Source organism: Vipera ursinii, assembly GCF_947247035.1.
Source record: "Vipera ursinii genome assembly, chromosome: 7".
Lineage (NCBI taxonomy): Eukaryota > Metazoa > Chordata > Lepidosauria > Squamata > Viperidae > Vipera > Vipera ursinii.
This window is the reverse complement of record NC_139521.1, coordinates 52,941,836-52,958,803: the sequence shown is the minus strand read 5'-3', so window position 1 is coordinate 52,958,803 and position 16,968 is coordinate 52,941,836. Positions and strand designations below refer to the sequence as shown.

The window sequence follows — 16,968 nt, the reverse complement described above, 5'->3', positions numbered from 1 at the left end:
ATCCATATAGTACACATAATTGGGAATTTAAGTATGGAAAAAACCTAAAATATTCTATAACACAAAATATTTTCAAATAAAGCAACTGTCTGAAAAGCATATTATTTTTTCTGAAATGTAGCCACACTATGTACTGGTATCCTACCCACTTTAATTTCTCACTTGTATCTCACTTTTACCGAGATGAATAAATTGAGGTAGATTGTAATTATACATGTATACTCACATGCATTTCATACAAACACACACTCACATACACACACATTTATACTATAATATAATGTGACTTATGTTTAATAGTCCTACTAAAAGGACCACGGATTTCAATAAAATATATACTTGAAATGTTCTTTAAAAGTCAAATTATATGCTATGTTAATACATTTTGCTCTTTTATTGTTGTTTTATTAGCAAGGTAGACAAAATAATTAAAATGAAAATAGTTTTTAGCTCTGAACAAAAACAGACCCACAAACATCACTTATTATTACACAACATATGAAAATACTGTACCTTTACAAATAATAGAAGCCACTTTTGTGAAATTCATGGTCAGCGATGGTAGCAATATTGGCTCAAAAATCAAAGTAAATATGTTTTCCTGGGTCAAATGTTTTATATCCTGCAAAAAAAGGGCAAATTATATCACTTATTACTATCGTAGTTGCTATAAATAGGCAAAGTTTCAAGTCCCTGCAGTTTGTCCCATCAAGCCATGCTTATTCTGGACTCATACTAATGAACAAAGCCATTAATATAGTTTCAAGTCTGTTAATGTAGTTCTATACTATGAATTAGCACAGAATTACAACATTCTTCTGGATTTTTAAACTATTACTTCCCCACTCCCGACTTGTGCAAATTCTTTCATTCACAATTTACACAAAAGGTATGTCCTAATCTTCTTTTCAATTCTCATTGGAAGTGACTGATTATTTTTTTCTCCTTTGTTCACAAGAGATGGGAAGAGGTTGTTGGAATGTCTAATTGTGCATAAAGACAGCAAACATAAAAATATTTCTCCAAATTGAAATCTTATATATATATATTACCCGTTCTTCTTAGCCTGCTGGAAATCAACCCACAACTTTCCACTTCTCACTTCACTGGCTAAAAGCTTTTTGAATCAAGCAGCCTTTCCACAAGAGTAATGGGTTATTCAGAGAAAGAGACACTTAAGGGACAATGCTGTTGTTGTTATTTCTAAAAACTTTCAATCTACTGGCTTCCAGGATAGCTTCTCCCTTGCACACCTGATTCAACACTTAAATTCTAACTCTAAACCAGATTGTGAAATAAAGAATGTTCTGTTCAATATGATAAACATGTTGGTAACAATCCTATTTGCGTTTTGTTCCTTGACTTGAGGATTTCCTATTCCAATTTCTTTTTCAATAAAATCAGTTTGCTGTAGTATAACTGCTTAGGCATAAGGGGATCAACAAGAATTTGTGAGCAATTTATTAAACATAAAAGTATAGAGCAAAAACAATATGAAACAATATATATATATATATATAAAATTACCTGCACGTACAAAAGGTTGTTTCCCGAATGTAATACATACAAGATTACTGAAGAACCATCTATACAAAAAGAAGAAAACCAGAAGCAAATGTAAACTCTCTACTGTAACACTATACTATGGTCTAAAAAAAATTAAAGTCAAAATGGTAATATATTTTGGCCTTACCTGAGGTCTGTGTTTTATCCATTGCTACATAAATTACAAAAAGGTTCTCCAGTAAGTATTGTCTAAGATCCACAAATTCATGCTGCACATTTTTCATTCGGACCATTAAACTTATTTCTAGCAGCAGGTCATTGGATGCAAAGCAACAATTCTAATATAAAATGAAAGGAAAATCCAAAAATGATCACAGGTGAATAATTAAAAGGCTACAAATAGAAGTCTTAAAAGTGGGACTTACCCACATCAAGAAAACAAAACTGTTGATGCGACAAGCAAAGGGATGCTCTGCTGGCATTCTTCTTGTATGCTACGCACTAGCTCAGGAATTTTTTTTGGGGGGGGGGGCATGGATACCCCAAAGAAGAGCAGTATCATACATATTATATTGTTTTCATGTAAATAGTTTAAGTTTAATTAAGTCTATTTAATGACTATATGTAAATTGAGTTTATAATTTACATATAATTAGGCAACCATGAAAGGGGGTAATAATATTACAATTGATGATGCAGTGTTACTAGATCCACTACTGGATCTAGACGTCAGTCTATAAATCTTAAATGGAACTAAAAAGTTTGATTCATACTGATATTAAATAATCAGTATGAATAAAGAGAATGAAGCAGTTACCTGAGGCTCTAAATGCCTGCACTACGAAGAGGGCAGCAGTAGTATCCCACTGCTAGTCTACTGAGAATGGAGTTAGGAACCCCTTAGCTTCGCCTGCAAATTCTAAACTACTCCTCTGCCCTCATCGGCCACCTCATGACCAATGCTGAATGTTTCATATGCTCAAAACTCTACAGGCTGCACTAAATTCCGTCTTCTTGTTTGATTTTAACTTTAGGTCAGCACGGCATGAAAGAAAAAGTTCTGTCTGACATTCAACATTGTATTGGTAGAGGAAAAATTTTGGAAACTAACTGCCCTTCATTCCATTCCAAAGCCCTCCAGTATTCAGGAGTACAGGTAATTCTCGCAACAGTTTGTTTGGTGACAAGTTACAATGGCAATGAAAAAAGTATGCAAGTTGTGCACATTCTTAGAGTCACTTTAATAACAGAAAATGTTGTGTCTACCTCATGTTAAGATCCCCAATATATTAAGAGAATCAAGAAGACAGGAAGGGAAACAAGGCACAGAAACCTATGTTAGATAATATCCAGCTTAAAGTTGAAGAGAAAAATATCTAGAATAAAAGTGACTCTGCTTAACAAAGCTAATTTTTCACAGAAAAGAATGTTTAAGAGCAATTATTAAATAATTCTAATAATGTTCACGAATAAATAATAAAAAGGACACAGGAGCTTTCATGTTAAGACACGTATTACTTGAAAAAGACTTGATAAAGATAAAGAGGGGAGAATTAGTGTTGAAAAGATAACTTCAGTGTATATGCCAATGCAAACCTGAACAATGAATCAGGACTGGTTCAAGTCACATCTAACAGCAGCTCAATTTATTGCTCATAGATAAAATGCTTATAGTCGTAAAAGCAAATTTAAGAGCAAACATACATGCCATACCTTAAAATAATGATACAATTTGTTATGTAAACTGCATTCAAGGCGAACTTTTACATGACTGACATTCCTAGTTTCTGCCTGAAAAAAATACATAACCAGTAGTTTTATAAAATAGTTCAAGAAATTGAAATCTAGAGGAAAATAAGGAGAAACTGATAATATTTAAATAGAACAAAAGGTTATGTCAAAGTACAGAGAAGTACTTTCTTCTGTATCAAAATCTTGGGCTTCCTAACCAGAAACAAGAAATCTGGGTCTCTAATTACTGGACCCAAGGTTGCTGATCATAGCAGCCTTCCATTATATACTGTATACAATGTACTTCAGACATTTTAATAATATACAAATGGCATGTATGCTTTTTAATATTGTAATTTATGTTATTTGTGTTAAAATAAGTAACCACTTGAAAAAGTATTTATAATTTTGTCACATCAGATTGTCAAAGGTACTTCCTGAAGAGTCTGCATCCAAAATATAAATGATAAAAACATAATATAATATTTACTAAATTTAAATAGCATTGTTGCTAATTTTATTTCATTCCTACAAAGTTTTACATTTCCACAAGGGGGAGATATAAGATCTTATTTAAATTCTTTCTATAAGCACTATATTTTGTGGAAATATTAATACCTAAGATCGAAAAGTGTGTGTAGTATCAGCTTTGTTAAAATACAGTACAGGAGAATCAGCAAAACCTATACTTATAACTCACTCTGAAAGAATATTTAATAAATCAGTATAATGACTAACAGCATAACAACTGAAACAATCAATGCATCTTTTAATAAACTACTAGGGACTGTTTATGTTGTCATGGTATAGAGTAAGCAGCCTTGCTATATTTAAGGCTAGTAAACTTCTCTTACCACGTTTAATTTAGCAAACCTGTTCCCCTTGCTTCTGCTACATCATGCAGAGCCAGTGATCGAGTTTGCATGAATATTTTTTATTTAAAATAAGATCTAGACTTATATCGTCCCTTTTTTATGATTAATCGTATATGAAAGTGGATCTTGCCTTTTAAAAACATATTTATTCATAGAGGTGAATAAAGCACTTTTTCCCCTCATTAAGCTAGAACTTCTTTTTTTTTTAAAAAAAGTTCACATAGCAGTCCACAGTTCTAGCTCTTTTTGAATGTTTTCCTGTTTGCAAAGTGGGAAGCCCTTAGCATGCAAATCATACCCTTTACCTATATACTTTCACATATAAATCTAATATTTATGTTCCACACACTTCAATGCACTTTTATTCTGCCCATAAAATTTTTAAAGACAATGGCACAAACAGAAAAAGTTTATGATAGAAATTTTTTTTGGAAAGCACACTGATTTGTGTGCTGAAATTTGCATTCCTGCTTTTTCTGCTCTAAAGTGGTCAGTCAATATGTTAATTCAATTCATTCAGTTCTGGATAACAATCTATTATAAAATGGCCAATCACTACTGGGCACTCTTATTATTATGCTTCAACAGACAAATGCTACAAGATGAGATTCACACTTAGGTTTTCAGATATTAACCACAAAGCAATATCTAAAACAGGGGTGTCCAACCTTGGCAAGTTTAAGACTTGTGGACTTAAATTCCTAGAATTACCCAGACACCATGGCAGTTGAAGTCCACACATCTTAAAGTTGTCAAGATTGAGAAACATTGCTCTAAAAATGTTGTTTAAATTCTTAAACAAATTAAATATTATTTGCATTTAAACTTAATTAAAATTAAATATTATGTGATTTCCGGAGTCCTGAATTTAATTATTTCTCTGCATCTGGCACATTACCTATTGCTATGTTTAGAAGCAGGCAGCCAAGGGAATAAGATTGTGCATTTCTCTTTTACATAATACTATGTAAAAGAGCTTAAGATTGCTTCAGAACAATTATGAATTGATCTAACTTGTTATGAATAAATAACAGCAGCAATCAATGTAATGAAATCCTTAATAATATTTGTTTGTAAACAAGATGAATTTTTTTAAAAAAAAATCTCATTAAGAGATCCTCTCCTTAACAGTATGTTATTTAACAGGTATGTATGTACCAAACTGGTTTGTATGTCAGGAATTTTGCCTGCTTAAATTAACTGATGACAGTGAGTGATAATTAAGTCAAAGCATGGATGTATGAGAAAGCAAAACATTGGCTTTCTTTATTTTTAGAGCAAAACCCTCAGCATAATGAAACACTTGTCTGCAAAACCAGAGCCTTTAATTATTGGTTACTTCATCAATAGGGTTACTTTTCCCACCATTTACAAACTCATTATTAGAATCTTCAAATATTATTACCCATTCTCATTTTCCAGGTCACACTCAAAAGTCCAATTAATACTGTACTTAATAAACAGGACATTGAGAGTAATAGATATTTTTTAAAAGAATACAGTACCAGTGTTTGTGAGATCTGAATACTATTGATATGGGGAAGCAGCAAATAAGTGTTTGCTAACTCCTCTCTAGAATCTTCTGAAACAGCTTCTGAAGTTCCGGTTCCAAATACCTAGTGTAAAACAAGATGTTATATTAAATATTTCCAACAATAAATGTAATAAAGAACTGCAATCTTTTACAAACACATTTATATAATGCTATTTTAACAATAAATAAGATATTGCAGCATTGAGATACTGTTCGTGGTAAACATTTAGGGTGTAAACAAAATTTCCTTTCAGGAAACTTCAAATGCAACTGACCAAATTTTTTTGAATGTCACACCTACTCCCCTAAACAACAAATTATGTTTCTTACAAAACAGTTCTCAAAACTTTGTAATGTAAATAATATTGAGGGTGAAGATTCATTCTCCGAGCTTGTGGGTTGGTTTGTGAACATTTTGTTACCAACTAGGTAACATCTTCAGCGGATTTTAAGGGATTTCAGTGTCAGTGTTCTGTTTATAAGGGCGTCAGGTGTGGGTGTGTCAAGGGAGGGTCTTGTGATACGTCAGGTGTGAGTCATCAGTGACAGTCTTGTGATGGGTCTTGTAAAACTCACACCTGAAGCCCTTATAAACACTGACAGACATCCCCTAAAATCCACTGAAGATGTTACCTACCCTGGTAACAAAACGTTCGGAACCAAGCCACAAGCTCGGAGAACAAACTTTCACCTGAGTACAGATATTTCCACTATTGTAAATAATATTTTTTGTATAACATATTAAATTAATATTTGTATTTGTTTGCACCTTGCTTTAAATTATGCAAATGATGTAAAGGGCTGCAAATGATGCACAAATGTCAATGATGTAAGGATGTAAATTTCCCCAATTCAGATTTAATAGAACTTCAATTTTTTTCTCCATGTTTATAATCATTAATCAATATTTTATTGTATGTTATTGGCATTAAAAGTACATGCATGTATGTATGTGTTTGTATATTAAGGACATGCATCACATTATATCTATTACTGGAATAGCCAACATAATGCTCTCTTCATTATATTTGAACCAGCTATCCCATCTAGCTTTAACTTTTTGTAAAACAAGCAAACTGATCAAATTTTAATTTAAAAAGTGAAAGCTAATATACCATTTGCCCTCTTCATGTATCCCTAAAAAGTGTTATAAACTAGAGAAGCAACAACATTTCTGAACTCTCACAGTAGCTACACAGGCCTTGTAATGTAATATTTTTCAGGTAAGGGCTGTTATGATGTATTGTACTCAAGTTTCTGTTTCCTTAAGCTACTTTTTGCTGTCTCCTTTTCAGACCCAACTTTTCCAGCTTCTGTCTTCAGAAATTTGTTGTCTCCAGAATGACTTGTTCCAAAGATAGTACAGCTTTCCAAAGGCTGTGGTGACAGTGCAAATTTACAAAGACAGGGCTGTCTTCAGAAAGAAGGAAAAAAGTAGGAAAGTAGGAGAACTTTGCCAGAGAAGCTGGGTTCAAAAAGGAGGCAGTTTTTACCCATGTTCCACACTAGCGTAAAAACTAGGGCTATAAACAAAGGCATTATATTCTCAGATGACATGATGCTTCGGTCCCCACTACAGTGAAAAGAGGATCTTTGTTTTTCATAAGACAAGGATGAAGATATTATGCTATGTTTCCTGGTAGGAAAGAGAGGGATGAATGTGTATCACAGTCTGCTTTGCTCCAGCATAGAACTGCTTAAAAATCCAGAGGCATCTACATAAACTATAGAAACATGCCTTTCTCATGCCAGTTTCTGACACCCCAGTAAGACCAATTCTGCAATTAAATATAAAAATGAAGCATCATGACAGTTTAAAATTATGTGAGATGAATATCAAAATATTAATATTCCCAATAAGACAACTTGCCTTTAAAAAATTATTAAAATTTCCTAGTATTTATTTATTAAAATTCATAAATATTATTCTGCTTAAGGGAGAATCACCAACATTAATGCAGAATCCCTTCATGATAGTGAAGACTTGAGGAGCAGATACCTGTAAATATCAATCTCTTACACAGTATGTAATGTTCTGCAAATTGTATTTATTTGGACTGTACATCTTTGTCAGCTTTCACTTGTTTGTCCACTACACCATCATTTGAAATAAAGTATCTTCTGTACTTCAAGCTGGTAAATTAGTATTACCTGATATGAAAATATTCCATGAGTTGAGGTATTTATAAATAATGAACTTTCAAAACTGCCTTCTTCTACTGGAAGAAAAAGTACTCTGAAATAAATTTTTCCCATTGCTGGAATCACCTACAAGTAAGATAAAAAGTATCTGATGTTCAATATATTAAATTGCCACAGATTTATTACACTTATAAATTACCAAGGGATAGCCACTAACCTCTTTGCTGTACTAAGATAAAACTAGCCAAGATACACTCATTTGCACATCACTTCATCAAATCTACAACCAACTCCCAGAAGTACTACACTGTCCGTCTATAACGCATAGAAAATTATTGTCTTCAAAGTGTCACAGTAATGGTGTTCTATTATCTGGTCTTCAATGTATTAATCATCCTTTGATAAACCAGCATAGCTAGGTTACCCATAACATTAAGCAATAAATCATTTTTATGAATCATGGTGGCCAACTTCACATATACCGCTAAGCCAAAAACTCAGATTATAGCTAAGCATTATGGCATAAATCCAGCTACTAGCTATTCACACATAGAGTTATTAATCACTAACATAATGCCACTCCTTAATGGATACATTCACACATTACTCCAGGCTAAAAAGTGGCTATATTACACCTTAATGTAAAATCCATTTTAAAGGGATTTAAATGGATTTCATGTGGTATCAAATAGCAAAGACTAGTATCATATTACATATCCTCTTCTCATTCCTCATGGCTTTTTCCTACATTACAATTGTAAGCAACAGCTTGTAAGGTCTGGATGAAATGGAAAATTACAATCTCAGTACAGCTGTAACTAGTGATTATTTATTTATTTATTTATTTATTTATTTATTTATTTATTTATTTATTTATTTATTTATTTGGACTTATATCCCGCCCTATCTCCCGAAGGACTCAGGGCGATTATAATTAACAGAGAAGAATACTCAGTCCCGATTTACAAATACAGAATGAAGCAAAATATTTTAACACAAGACATATTAAAGGATACTTTTGAACAATGGTCCCAGAAGTTAGTTTTAAGTGTTTGCCTCTACAAACAGACTGTGTTTAAAAGATGCTATGGAACAGGAGCAAATATTACCTGACTTGATTGAGAGTGATATAAAAGTGGATTTAAACATGACATGGAAAAAAAAGGTTATAGAAGACATACAAAAGAAACTGATTGATGTTTTAATAATAAAAAGGATATATAAAACTGATTTATTTGATCAAGGTTAAAAGAGTCCTTAAAGGACTTTTGCTGACCAGGACTGAAACAATATAGCTATAAGGATTTGCTTATAGATAAGAGATGGAATATGGAAAGAAGAGTGTTGTATTTTAAAAGTAGGTGATAAGCTACTAAAACTGTTTATACTTTTGATGACAGGAAAAGTCAAATATACACATATATGCACTCATACACACACACACAAAGAGGACATTTTAACATTAAGGATGAGATGCGAAAATCTCTATGGAAATAGGTTCACATTTCCATATATTTGGTTTATGTTGACTGATGCCCTTCAACAGCAACTGAACTTGAAAACTACCCTTGAAATGAGGTCAACTTCAGAGTAAGTTGTGACAAGGGTAAGGAGGAAATATTATAGAAAAACATTTTAATACATTTTAAGGATACCAAAATTTTGGCACTGATTATCATTGCATCCATTATACTTTGCGAACAAGTCCCAGATTTGTTTTTCTTCAAAAAGACATGATGAATTGCAAAATAAATTTTTATTTTGCAAAAGGAAAACACAAGAATTTTCAAACCATATTTTAAGTATTTCATTAAGGATAGTTGTCAGGTTCTGTTAAGGCTTAGCCTATTAAGGATAAAAGAAGCAGCACTACAAATATATAGAACTTGATCCCATATCAGCATATGCAAGTTGTTTTATGTTTCAGGGGTTGAACCGCATTTCAAACTTGCTGTTTGCATCCTGTATGAATTCACGTCATATACTTATAACAGGAAAAATATTACATTTTACAAAAAGGAGGGGGGAAAACTTTGTAGTATGTTTGCCTAAATGAAACAGAACCCAATAACATGATGTCAACCCGCCTTTATTCTTTAAAACATGTGATATAATAATGCAAAATTATAAATATACTTGGTTATCTTGATATCTTTCAATGGGTTGTAAATCAGAAACAATTCAGTTCTTTCACAGGAAAGTGTGTCTATTTATTAATACAAGCTAAGCCAAAGCCACAGCTTTCTGTCTTAAAACTGAGTCAGTATTTTAACCACCAGAGCCTCAAATGGCCTCCAACAGAAAGGTTTCTAAGGAAGTGTAGCACCATATAAAGGGGTTAGTATTTCAGCTTTTAGTAATGCAGTTGTTGCGCACATGAGTATTGTAGCTACAACTTGTGTCATTGTGTTAGAAACTTTTTGTAGTTTGAGTGCAATTTGGGGATTCAAATTTTCAGGAGACATATGATTTCAGGTGTTTCAGTATGGTAAAATAGAACCAAGGCATAAAGACTTCATTGTATAGGTAGTCCTTGATTTACAACTGTTTGATAAAGTTACAATAGCCTCGGGAAAAGTGACTTATGACCTATACTCGCACTTACAACTGTTGCACTACCCCACAGTTATGTGATTGCAATTTGAGTGCTTGGCAACTGCCTTGTATTTATGACAGGTTGCAGCCTCCTACAGTTGCATGATCACGTTTTCCAATCTTTCTTTGCCAATTTACAACCACAACTGGCAAAAAAAAATCCATTGAGGAAGCTGGATTCACTTAATGACCATATGATTTGCTTAACAGCTGTGAAGATTCACTTAACGCCTGTGATAAAAATTGTCATAAAATCAGATATGACTCAGCTTATGGCTGCAATTTACTAACATATATTCTGGTCCCAAACTATGATTTTAAGTCAAGGACTACCTGTAGCTACAGAGAGGGTAACAAGAACATGTATAATAATACGGATACTGAATGGGGAGGGAGTTCATTGCAGGTGTACCTGCAATCTATATCTATGGTGAGCACAGAGAAAACCTCAATCTTAGATCTTAATGTGGAGAGGGACAGAGCTGATATTTAATATTCTCTTACAATCTGCTTATGTATTGTATTCCTCCCCAAACCTTTTATCACATTCCTGTGGCCTCATACAAAGGCCTATACATTGATATACCTACGTGTCCTTGATGGCACTGAAGGAGTCTCTCAATAATATTCCTATCCAAGACTGTTAATGTAAACATTTACTGTAAATATTGAATCAGTTGCATATGTACTTTCAAACTGATTCACATATCACTTTAGAATGCTGGAACTGTCTTCTATACAGACAGTCCTCAACTTACAAGCATTTATTTAGTGACCATTCTAAGTTATAATGGCACTGAAAAAAAATGATTGTTTTTCAAACTTATGACCGTTGCAGCATCCCCATCAAAACTTGGGACACTTGGCAACTGGCATGTATTTATGACACTTGCAGTGCCCCAGGGTCATGTAGTCACCTTTTGTGACCTTCTGACAAGCAAAGTCAATGGGGAGGCTGGATTTATTTAATAATCATATTACTAACTTAACAGCAATGATTCACTTAACAACCGTGGCAAGAAAGGTCATAAAATGGGATAAAATTCACTGTTTCACTTAGCAACAGAAATTTTGGGGTCAAATGTGGTCAAGCACTGCCTGCAATCATAAATCACTCAGGTTCCCCTAAACAAGCAGTTCTGCATATGCTATTAAATCACTAGTATTCTAAAATTCCAGAAAAGTAATTAAATCATTGGGATATAACAATCATTGTTAGAAGTCACTGGATCAAGGTTTCTCTTGTAAATGGGTTATACTGAATGCTTTATTATTAACATTTGTATACAGCCATGCATTAGTAAAATATAAAAGAATAATACTTAAGTATTGTGTACATTTGATAAAATATAACATTCTATTTGCAACTGTGTATTTTACAAGCAATGTTTGCTCTTTTGCAAGTATTTGCTTCAGACAAAATGTGTGTCTTCTAAATGATAGAAGAGAGGGGTTTTTTTTAATAACAAGCTATATTTTTTTCTACCAAGTAATAAAAAATTTGTATCCCCTTCAATGCATTCCCTCTTCCAATTTAATATTGTAAGCCACCAAGAGGTAAGATGACAGTCAGTAAGTTTAATAAATAAAATAAAATGTAATAAATAAAATATGACAGCAGCAAGTCAATGTCAGTCTCTTTTCAGATACAAATGAATGTAGCTTCATTTGTTAATTATAAATTGATCTAGCTACAAACATAACCATTGCCATTTTGGCAAAAATTGGCATGCTACTGCAACGTAATTTTCAAAAATACATTAAAATACTCACTCTGCTATGAGCAGGGGACACATGAAAATGCCTAGTTGCTGTAAACACTGAATTCACTAGAATGTCTCTATCCTTATTAGGGTTGTAAGCATAGAGCATTTTAGCTTTGGGTATCCCCAGTAACCTAGGGAAACAAGAAAAGGTGAAATAGAGGACAGTGCTAAAATAATGTATTATTATTATTGCTCCAATTCAATTTCAACACTCAAACTACTACAGAATTATATTCCACAAAAATAACATTATTTTCAACAGTTTGTAATAACGGAAGACAAAGTATCAAGCCATGGTTTACAATGACACAAATTCTCCTTTCCTAGTAGTACTGTGGCTCTCTCAAAATTTGCTGATTTCAATGTATTATTCAAATATTGTTTTTATGTGCTTTTCAAAGCAGAATCAAACCAGAAGAGTATTGCTTGAATATGCAGAATTGGGTTTTAGGACAAGGACAAACTATAGCTGAAAGTATCGGAAACTCAACATAGTAACGCGTGAGCCTTGCCTTGATCACATAACAAACCCTGGTTTGATATAACACTAAAACTATGATACAAATAGGTAAACAGTTTAGATTATAAAGCAAGTTAATATAGCCGTTTTACATATTCCTCTTAAGAGCTGTAATTATTTTAAAAGTTAGCTAATGTGCTTCTTTCATAATTAAAAAAATATTTCGTATATGTTGCCCATTATTTACTTTTCATAATCACCCTGAAAATATTGATGCATCTTATAAAATAATTGTAATGAGAAAGGAAAATAGGCAAAAGGCTGTTTTCTTAAAAATATTATTTTTGTATTATAGGTATTACTTTGCCTTTATTCTGAAAAAGTGAAAAATACTCACTGCATTCCAAAATGGAGAATAGAAGGATGAAAATGAAGAATCTTGCCATCAGGCATTTTTGCAGAAAATCTGAAAAAGAATATAGCAATAACTGTAGAATCTTATTAGATAAGAGAATATATGTAAACACTCCAATTAAATCAGACATGTCAAACACAAGGCCCGGGGGCCGGATACGGCCCGCGAAGTGGTTTCATGCGGCCCGTGAAGCCATCCTGGAAACAGTGAGGGAACCGCCCCCCACTGCCTTGGCCCTGGCCCAGAGACCCCCCTTCTGTTAGAGACCCTCAGATCTGTCCCACTCCTGCCCAGGCCCCCATAGGCACCCTTGATGCGAACGATGCAGAGCTGGCCACTCCCACCCAGTAGGCCATACGCACTCTAGCCACGCCCACCCAGTAGGCCATGCCCACCCTGGCTATACCCACCCGGCCCCCTGAGGGCAACCATAATGCTGATGCGGCCCTCAATGAAATTGAGTTTGACACCCCTGAATTAAATGTATAGTGTGACATCTAGTGCTTGGGTTTTTTTTAGTTAATTCCATTTCTGTATTGCTAAACTATAGAAAATTCTGAATACTGGATACTAGATTTCAGAATATTCTATCCAAATGTAATAAATCCTTTTTAAAGAATTCAGTTACATATAAACTATTCTGTAATGGCTAATTTAAAAGTGTTTGAGAATATGAAGGGCATATAAGTAGCTGCCATACCATCAATTAGAAGTCAACTCTGTCATTATTCTTATGCAGCTGAGGCTTGCTGGTTTAATTTGCATGCAACTATTGGGGGTGAAGGGGGAAGGTAAACAGGTTTATTCCAATGAGTATTCAGTCAACATTTTCTGCAGCTGTAGTTTAACATGACCACAGAGTGAAAAATTCCTAGAAAACAGACCTGACAGTTTGGACAAAACACACCAGCATTTATACACTAGCATTATTGTGCTTTGCAATAATTCAGGCAGGAAGTAAAAATAACATGGATAACTATCACCAAATCTAAGTGCCTCAAGAAAGACTGTATCTGGTACACCAGAAATGTTATCTCCTGCAAATACAGTGACAACCAAGGATTACTTCTTCATTTAGGACTTATCAATGCTTATCAAGACCAGTTTCCAATGAAATAATAGTTATCTTGATCATGTATCCAAATTTTAATCTTTTTCTACCTCATCTAGTTCATCATCAAGTGTACCATGTTTCCCTCAAATTAAGACCCGGTCTTTTTTTTTTTGCCTCCAAAAGAGGCACTAGGAATGTCTTATGTTAGGACCACTGCAGCCAGGCCTCCCAAACCCCAACACCTGTTGCGCTGTTGCTTGACTTCTTCTGCAGCTCCTTGCTCCCACCTGTGGCTAGACACCATGTGGCATATTGCGCCATTGCCGCTCCACCTGGCAGGATGCCGCATGGTGCTTCAGGGCATTGCCGCTGCTTGCACGCTTTGGGCCACTTCTGTTTGTCACGTGCTTTGGGCCACTTCTTTTGCTCCTGCACTTTGGGTCATTTCTGCTGCTCGTGGGAGGACACCGCCTGGCTCTTTGGGCCATTTCCGCAGCAGAAACAGCCCAAAGCACCATGTGGCCTCCTGCCGCGAGCAACAAAAGTGGCCTGAAGCACTGCACAAGCAGTGGAAGTGGCCTGAAGCATGCAAGCAACAAAACGGCCCAAAGAGCCATGCGGTGTCTTGCCGGGAGGAGCAGCTACGGTGCAATGTGCCACATGGTGTCTGGCCACAAGTGGTGGCAAGCAGCCACAGAAGAAGTCAAGCAGCAGCATGACAGGTGTCGGGGCATGGGAGGCTTGGCTGTGGTGGTCCTGCCGGTAAGGTAAGTGGGTGTGGGGCAGCTTCACCTTCCTACACCCACCCTAGCTTGATTTTTAGGGGTGTAACTCACCCCAAAACTAGGGCTTAGTTTTGGAGTAGGGCTTATATTAGTCCCACACCCAAAACTCAAGCTAGAGCTTACTATTGGCCTGGGTCTAACTTTCAGGGGAACATGGTAGGAAATATTCACAAGCATCACTTTCTTCCATATGGAACACAGAGATACATATCTGATTGTTACTGCATATTTATACTATGCAAATCTCTACCTGATGTACCCTGGTGATTTCATTAAGATGTTAAATAGCATTGCAACAGGATTGAATGTTGTAGAAGAGTTAGATACTAAAAGAGCAAACCCTACTACATTATCTTCTGGGCACAATCTTATAGGGAAAGATCATCACTCTCCTCAGAACCAAAAGAATGCAATCTTTTTCTGGACATTCTTTTTTTTTATTGTGAATATTTCAATACTTTTTGTTGGTCACAACAAGCAAATGTAGTATGCAACAATCTGCCCCTAACAAGGACAAAGCAGGATATGCTGCATGATCTTCCTGTTGCTAAAGTCTCAAAGCCTCTGCTTCAATGTGGGGGGAAAAATCACTAAACTATACTGACTCTCAGCCTTCCAATTTGGTACAAAGCAAAAAGACACTTCAGTATCATCATGATAGCAGAGGTTCAAGAGAGGAAGCAGGGCTCTGCACACCCTGCCTCATCAGTTTCTAGTATAGCTCCCCCATACAGCAGTGTCAGCACCGTATTCTGATATTTACTTCTCTACATCTCTCAAAAATTGACTCTTTTGAAAGTTTATATGTATGACTTGTTAATTAAAAGCAGGAGCATGCATATATGTGACCTTATTTTTACCTTCATATGAGGAAACTTGCCCAATTTTCAGAGGCTTCTATTTCAAATAAAGAAGCATTTTTAATTGTATATAGCCTATCCAAAAATTTACACTGAAGTCAGGTATTAGTTTAAATCACAATGCCAAAGGCAGCACATGCTACCAACTTTTAGTTTTCTCCCATGCATTCATTTGCATAATACCTATTCCCCACAGCCTTCTACATACAGTACCTTTGAATCAGTTTTTGTGGATGAATCAGCTTCTAAGAACAGAAGCCTACAGCTATATTAATTTCAATGGATGCAATCAGAAGCACTACAACTTTATTACAATTTTTAATCATATAAACACCTAGTATTGGTGCAGGCAATATGCTTCAAAGTCAGATGCAACATAAAAATTCAGCTTAATGTAAGTGCTCGTATATTTGTAATCTGTTTTGTTATTGTTGTCATATAACCTTGCCCATGTTAGCGGAATTGATCTAAAAAAACCTTAATTCTTCTGATCTTGTATTTCATAATACTTAGATTGACAGATCCAATTGTTACATATATATCTGCTTTTGTAGTGTACTGTATGGGTAGATAAGAATATGAACAGTGAACAAGCACAATTTGTTTTATAATACTGAAATGCCTAAACAGAATGTTTTCCTTGCAAAACAGGCAACCATTTCATTTCCTAACTTCACCATTGCTTGTAGTCACACCAAGGCCTGCTATGCTGCCTCACTGTGGCAGGGTGAGGGATGTTGCTGAGTGGAGTGAGTGGAAAGCAGTGGGAGTGTACATATTCCCAACATGATTATCCAAGGCAGAGGTCCCCAACCTTTTGGCACTAGGGACCAGTTACGTGGAGAGAGGTTTCTCTGTGAAACGAAGGGGGCATGGTTTTGTGTGCTGCCTGCATATCACAGATGGGGCTTTGCTTGTGCGGCCTGGTTGCTGGCATGCCACGGCCCAGAACAGGTCCATGGACCAGGGGTTAGAGACCCCTGATCCAAGGCATGAATGTCATCCAGCTGCCCAGCTACAGAAAACTAAGATGACTTTGAACTAATACAGCAAAACATAAATTAACCCTGGGAAGGGAAGTGATAGTCAGAAATCTGAAGAAACAATGTCTTGATTCTGGATCAAGGAAGGGAAAATGCTGCAGGCTTTCAAGGTTCTGTTACTACAGTATAACAAAGCACAGTTCCAATATTTCTTATTCATTTCCTGATCTGGCCTACTTGAAAGGCTGACACCAGCTAAAAG

The 16,968-nt window shown here is 35.1% G+C and overlaps 1 protein-coding gene across 4 annotated transcripts in view; it reads right to left on the bottom strand.

Moving 5' to 3' along the window:
* The window catches only part of TMEM131L (transmembrane 131 like), a 67,737-nt gene that overhangs the window by 26,999 nt on the left and 23,770 nt on the right, over positions 1-16,968 (bottom strand). For 3 of the 4 annotated variants that reach the window (XM_083367959.1, XM_083367961.1, XM_083367960.1), the window contains exons 4-11: positions 13,007-13,075; positions 12,157-12,280; positions 7,798-7,914; positions 5,618-5,728; positions 3,220-3,297; positions 1,694-1,844; positions 1,528-1,586; positions 514-622 (exon numbers count right to left, since the gene is read on the bottom strand). In XM_083367959.1, coding sequence (XP_083224085.1) covers positions 514-622; positions 1,528-1,586; positions 1,694-1,844; positions 3,220-3,297; positions 5,618-5,728; positions 7,798-7,914; positions 12,157-12,280; positions 13,007-13,075 — 818 coding nt within the window. The remainder of the gene's footprint in view (positions 1-513; positions 623-1,527; positions 1,587-1,693; positions 1,845-3,219; positions 3,298-5,617; positions 5,729-7,797; positions 7,915-12,156; positions 12,281-13,006; positions 13,076-16,968) is intronic. The other variant, XM_083367962.1, reaches the window with a different exon arrangement.